Genomic DNA, 11,265 nt, shown 5'->3' with positions numbered 1-11,265 from the left:
TCCCCTGCAACTGGAAGGACAGAGGAGAACACTGCTTGTGCTCCTGATCCCTTAGCCAGTCGTCCCAAGGCCCTGAAGTCTCTCTTGATTGCCCTTGGACTTCTAGCTGCAACTTCATTGCTGCCTACCTGAAAAATCAATAATGGATAGTAATCTGAGGGCCGTACCAGGGTAGGAAGCTTTTTCTTCACAACTTTAACCTGGGCCCCAAGGAGGCAGCAGGCCTCTCTAAGAAGTGGGTCCGGTCTGCATATTGGGCCTTCTCTTCCCTTCAGAAGGGAGTCTCCTGTGACAGTGACCCCTCTTTTTTTCTTTATGGAAGCAGTTTTGACGCAGGGCATAGGCCGATTTAACCTCAGCAACACCTCCAAGCTAGATGAACCATCGCCTCGTTATTGTTCAGTTCCACTTGCTGAGCCTCATACCTATTACGCCAGGGCACCTGGGAAGGTGGGGTAGTCACAGAGGAGTCACGCCTGCTGTGCCGGGCAGGAATTTGTCACCGTTGCCCCCTATCTCTTAAGTCACCGTGTTGAGCCAGGCGGAGAGAAGATAGGGAATCCACCGTATCATGCATCCTATCTGCCTGTTGGGCCTGTCCCAGTGAAAGTAGGGTGTGATTCCAGTAGTCTATCTCTCTCTCGCACTCCCTGATACTCCTCAGCCCACTCACCTCCTCCCAGTGCTCTGTCACTAAGCGGAGGAGTCCCTCTGCCTGGGCGCACCTCCCACAGTGTGCTCACTGCTGCCGTCCGGTGCTGGCGTAAGAGCAGGGCACAGCCTGCAGCCTGACACCTGGCTGGCAGCATGTTCCCAATGGAGCTCTGTCTGGGAAGCTGCGTCAGTCGTGGTGGGTGCAGAGCTTAGAGAGGCCATGGCTTTCTGCCGGGTGGATACCACTGCTCCCTGGTCGACCTTCTCTCAATACAGCAGTTTTCATAGTCAAATGTAGCATTTGGAAGAAGTGGAGTGAGGCTTTCAGTAAGACTGCTGACTGCTCTGTGCATCTTTGGCTACCACAGAAGGGAAGTGGGGATATTGAGGGAAAATGTACCAACTGTTCCCCGTATTGTGTGTCCCTACTTCTTGTAACTTTAGTGGGAGATGAGTTTTTACCAGCCTATTGACAATGAAACTGCATATTTCTCTGGTAACCTAAAAAGTAGAAATATTTTTGACAAAGGTAGAAGTATTTCTTGCTCTCTACTTGATATACACTTCCATACATTCATCAAATCCAATAGTTTAACTACCCCTCTTTCTGTTTGTTAGTAGCTGTGTTTAATACAAAAATGTCTTGCCACGCAGACCTGCAGCAACTGCCGAACTGGATCAGATCAATTGTCCATCTAATCCTGTAGTTTATGTCCAATAATGTCCTTAGGATCTAGGAGAAAAAGGGAAGAGCCTCCTCAGAGGATAATTGAGCACTTGACCGATCCATGTACCATATGCACATTTGGAAGGGATTGTCAGTCCTAATGTTTTGAGAACAATTTGGCCTTAATGAGTCTCAGCTGAAATGAGCTCTAATGTGATCAGAAATCCACCTCAATAATTGCAAATGCCTTAAGAAACATATACCCAACTCCTCTACCATTTCACGCGTCTGTCCTATCCCACAGGCACTCACACAGATTGACTTCCAGCAAAACACTGCAGTACTTTAGAAAATCAACACTGCAGAAGGAATCTTTTTCTTTTCTTAGCTTCGTATCAGAACCAAACTTTTCTTTCTGCATCATTTCCTTGCATGACTACACCTCCCTCTCCTTGCCATCCAATTTCTTTGTTTTCTGATCTGTCCGTAACTATATGATGTACATGACCCATTTTTCATAGAATATGCTAAAACAGGGGCTTCATGGTATTCAAGGGTGGGCAGCCATGTTGTAGTTTTCTTTCTCAAAGTGGGGGTTAAGCATGTCGGTTGAAATGCTCGGGGACCTAGAAGATGCTGGTCTCCTTAACAGTGCTGTCATGCCTCTCAATATGCTGCAATTCCCGTGCCTTTCTGCTACCCATGCTGTGGTTTACCACTAAAACACCAAAGTCTTTTGTCCTAGATGGGCTTTTTCAGATGTCATATCGACAACAATCAAAATTAAGAATCAGGCTGCGACAAAGAATTGGATTTTTCTCAAATACACATACTTATTTTTCTACCTATGCTGGAAATTTGCATTGTGCTGCCCTGTATGCAGCCTCTGTAGAGTTATCAAGCCTTACATTCTACCTTACCTCTATGTTCAGTCACATGAGTTCAGCCCAGCGCATAGATACAGGTATGGGCAAGTCAAACATGGTCATTTCAGGAGTGCTAAATACTCCAAATGCAAATGGAATCTTATTTGAAATACTAAAACCTGTTAAGTTTCTGAAATTAGGATAGGAGTGGCTTTCAGTTACCCTTGCTACACGGTATTTTGACAATTCACTTTTAAATACAGGCCTGAACATAGCAGTGGATATCTTAAGAGAGAAGGTAGACAAACAGCGAAACTCAGGTGAAATTGAGAAGACCTAAAATGATAACACAGTTTTACAAAACTCTGGCCAGTGTCTTCTGGCCAGTAAAACTGGTTTCAGTTTCCTGGAGAGTTTGGGGCTATGTTGTGGATAAGGAAAGTGAAACGTGCGCATTTTCACAAGAAGGGTGTGGAGGGCAATGCTGATAGTTTCACCCAGCTGCGTGAGAAGATTTACTCTTGACCTTAAAAACCTTGATGGTATGGATGAAGGAGGAAAGCAGGATCAGTAGCTTACACCTGCATGGTTATGTAGAAATAAATACATGTGCTGACTTCTATGAGGCATTTTTTTTGAGAGGAGTTATGGAAAACTGTTCCAAAATTCAGCAAATCATAAATGAAAATGTGTAGTGGGTAGAAAACTAATTTTGTCATCGTGCCTTCTAGGCAGGTTCAGTGGTGAGCAGATCCCATGCCGTTGCTTATAAATATGTGGGAAGTCACCATTGCCAAAATTAGCAACACCAAAAGGCAGCTCAGGAGCTGTTTCTAGTTGTGCCTAGGCGTGATGATCCACTGCCAGCTGAAAGCCAAGAGCAATGGGAACCCCATAGTTTAGTATTTTTGCATAGATTTCCATAGTACCACATAGTTCTTTTAATAAGAGCACCTCGCGTTACATGCAGTGCTCTAAGGTTTAGCTGTGGGAGTGTGCTAAATTTAGCACAGGCTCTGGATACACTTCTGCACACCATCCTGGAGAATTAGCACTTGGTGAGGAGTAGGAAATTTAAGGCACCAGTTACAAGCCTTTAAAAAAACCCTGATAGCAAAAATGCAGTGTGTGGATTGTGCTGTAAGTATTTAAGAGTGGAAGAAGGATATATGCAGCTTGTAAGATCATGTCTCGGGCTCTGGAGTAATTCTAATGTGGTGTAGCTTATTATCTCTTCAGTTCAGTAAGTGTATAGTGACTTTAGTAATGGTGTCTTTTTAATTAAAACCTTCTAAGAAGCTCTTAGATCTGAAGTTTGGTAAATTCCCTTCAATTCAGTGGAAGTCCTCCAAATGTATGTCAGTGAGAGAGAATTTGTTTTATCTAGGAGGTTATTGCCTGCAATGATCCTTGACCAACAACCCATATAAAACCCTATTTTTTCCATAGATACAAGATAGTAGGAGCAGTTTCTCCAAGAATGTGTCTCAAGCACAGTCTAAAGTTTCTGGATCGAGAAAATAAATCAATCTATACGGTCAGTTTGATCTCTCACCTTTTAATGAAATGCCAGGTTTGAGAGTTTTAATTGAACATAGTTCTGTAAGGAAACAGTCTGAGGCTAACAGGTCACTGCATAAAAGCCACTACAGAGAAGTATCTTGTGATAACTGCCAACCGGGGTCCCAGCTCCATCATGAATAGGCAGTCAAATTTTGGTGTTACCTCATCTTTCAAGGAAAATAGACTACTGATGTCTTTCAGCTTTTTATTACATGGGCCACTGCATTTTACCACCACCTCAGAAAGAAACATCAAGGGACTTTCCAGATTCTTTCTAGGAAGAAGAATAGGAAACTGCTGGAAACTGTAGTTTTTGGCCATTGGTTTAAATATAGCTTGTAAAAGAACCATCCCATTTTTTCCATGTGTCACAAGTCACCTGGTTAATTAATGATTGTTTTCAATTGGATTGACTGTTTTAAGTCAAACTTTGATGAATGCTGGCACAAAACAAATTATTAAATAGAAAACTACAGTAAAACATTGTTATGTTGTAAATCGAAAAGAAGGATGAGTGGTGCCAGAGAGCAATTCACCATACGCGAACAGAACAATTTGTTACTGTTCTGCTTAGTGGTAGACTTTCCCTTTAAGTCATGTGCATATAAATAGTTTAAAAGCAAAATTGTAATTCTATGTAGTGATAAATAAGCTTACAATAACAGAACATCAAATGAATATTCAAAATATAAATGAAATGTTTTCTTTTAAGTGTCTGTAGTTTGTAACTGCGTATGCCTGGTTTAAAGTCTCTGGATGGAAACTCTCTGTCCTCAAATCTGGGTCGATCGCACGTCCAGATCCTAGTGGTGAAGACCACATTCTGTTTGTTTACATCTACAAATGTAGTAATTTATTAAGTAAAAGTCAAGACTTCGACTACTGTAGTAAAAGCAGAATTGAGGACGCTAAGTCCAGCTTGTTTATAAACAAAGCTACCTATAATGAAAAGGGTTGAGGTTAACTAAATGGGGAGACATTACTGGAAATTATATGTCTGGTCTGCTTATGTTCAGAGGGAGGAGAATTGTGAAGTTCTGTGTATCTGCTTCTACTGCCTGAAGTCTTAGAGCAGAGTAACACTGAATCAGTAGAAAAAAAAGCAGCTTGTATTTGGTGTTCAGTAAGAATAATTGCTTGCAAATATTTTTTTAAATATATTTTATTTAACTGCTAAGATTCTGTTAACAGAGCCTGAACTCACGTTCTGCTGTCAAATTAAGAAGATGGCGAATGTAGGTTAAAAACAATGCAATTTCTACAAGAGGAAAAGACAAAAAATTTGGACTTGTTGCATTAATTCACAGTCCTGCATTGAGATTTAAACTAAAACCAGTACATAAAGGTAAAACTGGTGTAGGAATGATTTTAGTAAGCAGGGACACAGCTACTGCATGGAGTTGTGACAAATACTGCTTTCCATTCAAAACAGAAACAATCCTAACCTGGTGTCCTTTGCAGCCCTTCAGTGCAGTGGTTGTAAGAGCACCTGGGCTACAAGAGCCCGTTTCTCCAGGTTAAGTTCCTCAGTGTTTCCAGAGGGATTCCCCCCTTACAGAAGTGCAGCTTGCTTTTTTGAGTAACTGGCAGCATCTCCTCAAACTCGAGTCCTGTTCATTGAAAGAACAATTTCAGCTCTGGCAGGGAAAAATGGGTTCTCACTACCCTCAGGTTTGAGCATAATAAATACCCAAGGCCAGATCTTCACTGCAGTGGTGGGCAGGTGTGAAACTGGCACAAATTCAGCACCTGTGAGCTGCGTTGCAGCTGCCAGGAGTGTTGGCTGCTGCTGGGCTGCCCTTGCCATCCCCAAGCACAGGGGAATAGCACATGGGGACCATCCTGGGCTGGCATTCTTGCAGCTGTGCAATGCCCCAGAAGTGAGAAGAGCTATTTGACAGCTTGGAAATGGGGATGTGCTGACTGGAAGTATGGGTCTGTTGTGCCAGTGACTGCAATTTGCGAATAAGCAGTCTGTCTTCAGATACCATATAGCATGTCAGGCGCAGAGACGGACAGAAAATGGGGGTTTACCTTCAGCCTTCCCAGTCAGCAAGCTGTTTTCTCTTGCTGGTGTAGGTTGTTAGTGTTTTATCCTTACTAAAACTGTAGGGTATATATTTGTGAATTGACTGTATGTTTTTAAGGGAACAGCGGGACCTGCTGGAGGAGGGAGGTCCCTGAGGCTGGGGAATGGCTGTGACAGCCCTGTTTCAGGCTGGCACAGAGGCTGGGCAGTCTGGCAGGGTTGGCATCAGCACAGGCAGGGCTCCAGCTGCCCTCACCCTCTAGGCAGAGGAAGGGAGATTGGTTATCCTGCCTGCAGGTCTCCAGGGGCAGACCCTCCTTGCACCTCGGCTCTGCAGGGCTGGTTCCTGGGTCAGGGAAGGCAAGTCCGAGCTTGTGAGCTCCTGTGTTACTGCCTCAGAGCAGCAAGAACATTTGGGGCTGGTGATTGTTTGTCCCATGTGCTGGCTGGGAACCTGAGCTTTAGCAGCTGTTGTACACTTTCCTGCACACACTTCTTTGGTCTTTTTGCAAGAATTTAATTAGTTAGTTCTTTAGTTACTTGAGTTAATTGTGTTTGTTAATGATTTTCAGTTTTAAAAATCCTGTATTCATCTTAATGCCTTGCTGTTGCTACGTAGGCAGTCCTTGGCCACGTGTTTGTGCATGCAAGGATTTAATTAAAACCTTAATAACTAAGTAATCTCCACATAGTCTAGGCGTCTATGAGATAGCACTGAGGGGACATTTCTTGAGTTCCTCAATTGCACACCACATTACTATCAACTAGATTTTGATATTGGATAATAATACTCTAGCTTTGCTGGTGAGGTATATATAGATTATGAGGCAGCCTGAACAGCGAGCCCAAGAGCAGTGTTCTGTTTGAGGTATTTCCTTTGATCATGCCACAGCTGAGAGACTCACATCTCCTAGAGACCAAGACTAAAGTATGTGCGTTAGGGTGCCTGAAGTGAGTTTCCTAAATAGAAGTGGCCCGATTCCTCTTTCAGAGATACTGAACACAAAAACCTTTTTTTTTAAAAGTTTTCACGCTTTGCAAAGTGGCTCTGACAGTCACTTTTCTGGGTGGCTGTCAGTATTTTGGGTATTGATTACTCCTGTATGTAGGGTGTTCAGCACTGGTGAAGCCTCTCCGCGAGTGCCTCTGTGCACTCCAGCTGCAGGGCAAAGCTCCAGCTGGGCTCCTGCTTTTGCATTCACCCCTGTGGAAATGTCCCACGGCCACGTGAGACACCAGTCACGGGTGTGCAGCCCTGTATTGTCATGTTACAGTGTTGGTGACAACTGCACGCACTAGTCCATGTCATGGCTTTGGAAAGGTGTCACCCATTGGCACTTGAGACCCAAACAGATGCTGCTGCGGACCAGTCCAGCCTTGTTTGTGTGGGCTCAGCAGGGGCTTGGGGAGTAAAAGGCAGCAATGCCGTAGGCTGCACCAGGACAGCAGAACTTCTCCGTAGGAAGGGACTATTCTTGCCCTTGCCTGGCAGCAGAGCAGTGACCTGTTTCAGAGATGGAGCAGCCCCAGCGCCCCACGCCATGCCTGCGTGTCCCGCTCTCCTGGCAGAGCGTGGCCAACGGACCTCGGCCCCACAGCTCAGCCCTCCCACACAAGGGAGAAGGGCCGGACCATGGTGGCATACAGTAAATTCCTCTCTTTTTGGCGCAGGTAACTAGAAAATAAAAAAACTGAACGAGTATCTCAGTGTAAGTGGATACGAGGCCAGGACAGCCTTGTTAGCTGCAGTATGGACATGGATGTCACTTCTTGCTGTGAGCAAAGGTATCGGTGTCTGCCCCTGCCCAGGGAGAGCTGCGTCCTCCCTCTACAGCCGTAAGGTCGCAGGCACCTGCTTTCCTATGATGGCACGTACACAACTACCCCTGCAGCCCTACATCGTGCCGCATAAGCTTACCTCATAGAAGCGGGAGCGGTCTTGCCCTCCCTGGGTTTGGAAGAAATGACTGTAACAGATGTGTTCCACATCTGACCTCTGTTTTTCTATAGCTCCTGTGCACATTTTTAATTTAAAATTCTGCTCTTTCCTATAAAAGGTAAAGAAGATGTCAAGGTCTTGCTGTTCCCATTCCAAATGAAATGGATTCATGTCCTGTTAATCAAGGAGTACAGCCACAGCATTTGTCATTTCCCTTTAAAGTAATGGGTGGTTGATACCTGTCATTTCTCAAGAAACTATATACCAGATTAAGGTGTATTTATAGAAATCTCAATTGCTGGTAACTTGGCTGAAGCCAAGTTTAGGCATACCATTAGTAATGCATAATGAAATGACCTAAGTGGAGTTAGATTTGGGAGGGGGAAGAGAAAGCTATTTGAGTTGGATAGCTTGAGGATGCTGTTTTACTATTAAAATTAAGCTTCTGACCCCTGGCTCTGAAGTGATAAAAATAAATCTTCCTATATTTCTCTTCTGCATTTAGTCTTCTATATTGGAAAAGATAAAGAATAAAATCTCCTTCTCTCCCTTGTCTTTCTCTTTTCTAGGTACAGGACCTATTTATGCTACAGACCCACTCCTATATGTGTTCCTGTTAATACTGCATAAGCTTGTACATTTATTAGTAAACCACTGACGGACTACTTCCTCCACTCCTCCTCAGCCAAACAAAAAGGAACCTATTTAAAAACAGAACAAACCCCTGACAAAAAAATACCTACAGTTTTAAAGATGGACAGAAAGAGACTGAAAGAAGCATGATAAATTCTACGTGGGGGGAAAAACATATTTTTGGGGATGCCACAGAAAGTAAACCGCATAGAATAATGCATCTAGTTTCCAGACTCTATGGTGTAAAGCCCTGCTCTATGCATGGCACTTACGATTTCTCTATTTTAATGTAATTTTTTCTTTTCTAAACCTTTCCTCTGACTCTTCATTTTGCACGAACTGTTGAGCAGTTATCTTTATGACAATATGTAAAGATGTTGGGTCAAAGCCCTTCCTAAGAAAGGAAATATTTTTAGTAGATTATTGTGTTTAGGTTTTTTGGATTTCCTTTTTCTTTTTTAATTAAATTATTTCTTTTGGAGACATTTTAATTAAAAAGGTACATCTTACCATAATTAATATTCACTGTCAATAATATTTATTTTTAAATGAAGATTGGAAACAAGGTAAGACATTTGTTTATAAGCTGTATTGTATATTGCTGAATAACAGTTGAATAAAAAGATTTTGAAATAAAGTTTTTACAGGTCTGTGTGCCTTTCCCTGTGTCCTGAAGCTCCCTGAGAAGGCTTCATGGCTATGTCTGTTCCCTACCTTGTCACAGCACAGAGAATTGAGGAAAGGTGCATCACAAACAAAATAAAATTGAAATCTGTTACTTACGACACACCCCCACGTATTGCCAAACCCCACCGCGCAATGTGCTGACAGCTAGTCACTAGCTACAGCTGCATTTTCCTGTGGTGACAGCAGTTATCTCTGGGCAGTTAAAGCAAGATCTGGTCAGATGGACAGTGTGAGAGTGTGGAACATTCAAGGTAAGTTGCTTTGGTTTTCTCCAGGCCTCTTTGAAAAAAGATGAATTAACCAGTGGAAAATAAACATGAATCAACCTGGAGTGTTGTGTTCCCCAGACCTGGTTCCAATATTTGTTTAAAATATATTCAGGTTTTTAAAATTATATAATTGTGTCACTTGTCTCACCAAGTGAGCTTTCCTCTAATGAAACAAAAGGCTTTTTTACAGTAAATACAGCAGTTACTTTTCTGTTCCAAAATGCTTGGTTTTTAAGTGAGATAATAGGATGACTTGGTAAAGAAACACGACCTTCTTTAGCTAAATTTAGTGAAGTACTTTGAAATTTCCTATGTCTGACTGTGATTCTTATCCTTTCATTTGCGTAGCATTTTAGAAAGGACCTTAATTGTGGAAGTGGTAAAGTGACAGCTACAGCGCCAGCAGGACTCTGTCGGCGGAAGCTGCGGAGCAAAAGCAGGACGTGCCGTTGCCTCACCTCGTACCTGAGTCCTCTTCTAGAAGGAGGGTAGGAAGGGATTTTCAATTTCTCAGATGGTCAGAATTTGCTTTTTCTAGGACTGCCAGTAATAGTGAGAGATTTGTGCCACTCACATCTCACTAGGTGTGAGACCAAAACACATCTGTGTTTCATACATGCTACTACGTTGTGGTAATAAAAGCCCTCTTGTACTGGGGGATCTAAAGGTGATAAAATCTTTGTAAGAATGTTCATCCCCTTAATGCCAGCTGTAGTATCCTGTGGATTGGGGAATAATCAGTCCATAATCATCCCACAAAAAGCAGAAGTGCTCTTCGGAAGGACTTGGGGAAGGTGGTTGTTGGAAGCCTTGAAGTGCATCAGAGCGTGAGACGCTGAAGAGCACAGTCCCTGGCTTCCATATGCACACAGGAGGGCGAGTCTTTTATAACCTGCAAGGAAAAGACAGGTGGAAAAAAAGATTTGCATGTCAGACCATGCCTAAATTAATACCGGCATTCATGTCTGGGAACTTGTTCAAGGACAGTTATTCAATGCAGAGGTATGTGTGGAGTCTGTAATGTCACGAGAGCTCTAATCCTTCAAGTAGTGGCTGGTCATGAAAGTGAAACCTGCCTGGGTTTGAATTGTGGGTCCTCTGGCAAGCTCATCATCATTGCTGCTTTTTCTCAAGGGCAGTAAATATTTCTCAGTGACTCATCTTCCTTCTAAGGGAGAGAACCAAAACAAATTTTTCCACAAGAGGAAGAAGAAAATCTGCCTAAATTTATCTAAATAAATAGCTGACGCTTGAAGCAGTGAACCATGTCTATCTAGGAGTAGTTATGCTTCTATTTCAACTTCAGCCGTACCTCAGCATGGTCTCTTAGTAAATAGATCATCTGCTTTGCTCTGATACTTTTGTTTCATCACTTACGGAGTACATTATGTCTTGAATTGCATACGGTGTGGTTTACAGAAAACATGGGAGGAAATACACCATCTTGCATTTGTCCTTCCCTTTGTATTGTAGCCTGTTACCTGCACAGGGATGTGGCAGCAACTGGAAGTTTCGTGTGCAGTGGCAGGAGTAGAATTATCAAGGTCTTTTAGACTTTAATCACATTAAAGGTGAAAAAATATTAAATCTGCAACTAAAAATAACTTTTTTTATCCTTTCTGAGATCAGAATTAAGTGTGCTGCAGTAGGAATAACAATTCTTATGTTCCAATTCACTATAAAACCTCAGAACTACTAAACAATAACCTGAGGATTTGATGAGAAATCTCTTCTAACAAGAGCAATAGGCATCTTTTCTTTCCAGTGAAGACCTGCACACGTGCACAGATAACTCATTCCCAGCACACAGGATAACTTCAACAAGGGAGCAGATTGCCAAGATAACCTGTCTCTACCTTTACCTTCGCTATACTTCTGCCTTCAAAAAATGTGCAGAATGAGTCCTCCACGGTTTGGGGCCTTGGTTTCCACATTCGGGTAAGCTTTTTTGCAAAATA

The 11,265-nt window shown here is 42.8% G+C and overlaps 2 protein-coding genes across 2 annotated transcripts in view; one reads left to right on the top strand and one right to left on the bottom strand.

Annotated features, from left to right (window-relative positions):
* VSTM2B (V-set and transmembrane domain containing 2B) overlaps positions 1 to 8,998 on the top strand; it is a 24,794-nt gene extending 15,796 nt beyond the window's left edge. Inside the window, exon 4 of the mRNA XM_009276765.1 lies at positions 8,224 to 8,998. Within this exon, the coding sequence (XP_009275040.1) occupies positions 8,224 to 8,376 (153 nt within the window). The 3' untranslated portion in view covers positions 8,377 to 8,998. The remainder of the gene's footprint in view (positions 1 to 8,223) is intronic.
* Positions 8,999 to 9,094: 96 nt separating this feature from the next.
* Positions 9,095 to 11,265, bottom strand: part of LOC109279391 — a 42,877-nt gene continuing 40,706 nt past the window's right edge. The window contains exon 9 of the mRNA XM_019471393.1: positions 9,095 to 10,199. Within this exon, the coding sequence (XP_019326938.1) occupies positions 10,045 to 10,199 (155 nt within the window). The 3' untranslated portion in view covers positions 9,095 to 10,044. The remainder of the gene's footprint in view (positions 10,200 to 11,265) is intronic.

The sequence above is a fragment of the Aptenodytes forsteri genome, unplaced genomic scaffold (assembly GCF_000699145.1).
Source record: "Aptenodytes forsteri isolate BGI_AS27 unplaced genomic scaffold, ASM69914v1 Scaffold33, whole genome shotgun sequence".
In the NCBI taxonomy this organism is placed as follows: Eukaryota; Metazoa; Chordata; class Aves; order Sphenisciformes; family Spheniscidae; genus Aptenodytes; species Aptenodytes forsteri.
The sequence above is the reverse complement of the archived record's forward strand: the minus strand, read 5'-3'. Positions and strand labels throughout refer to the sequence as shown.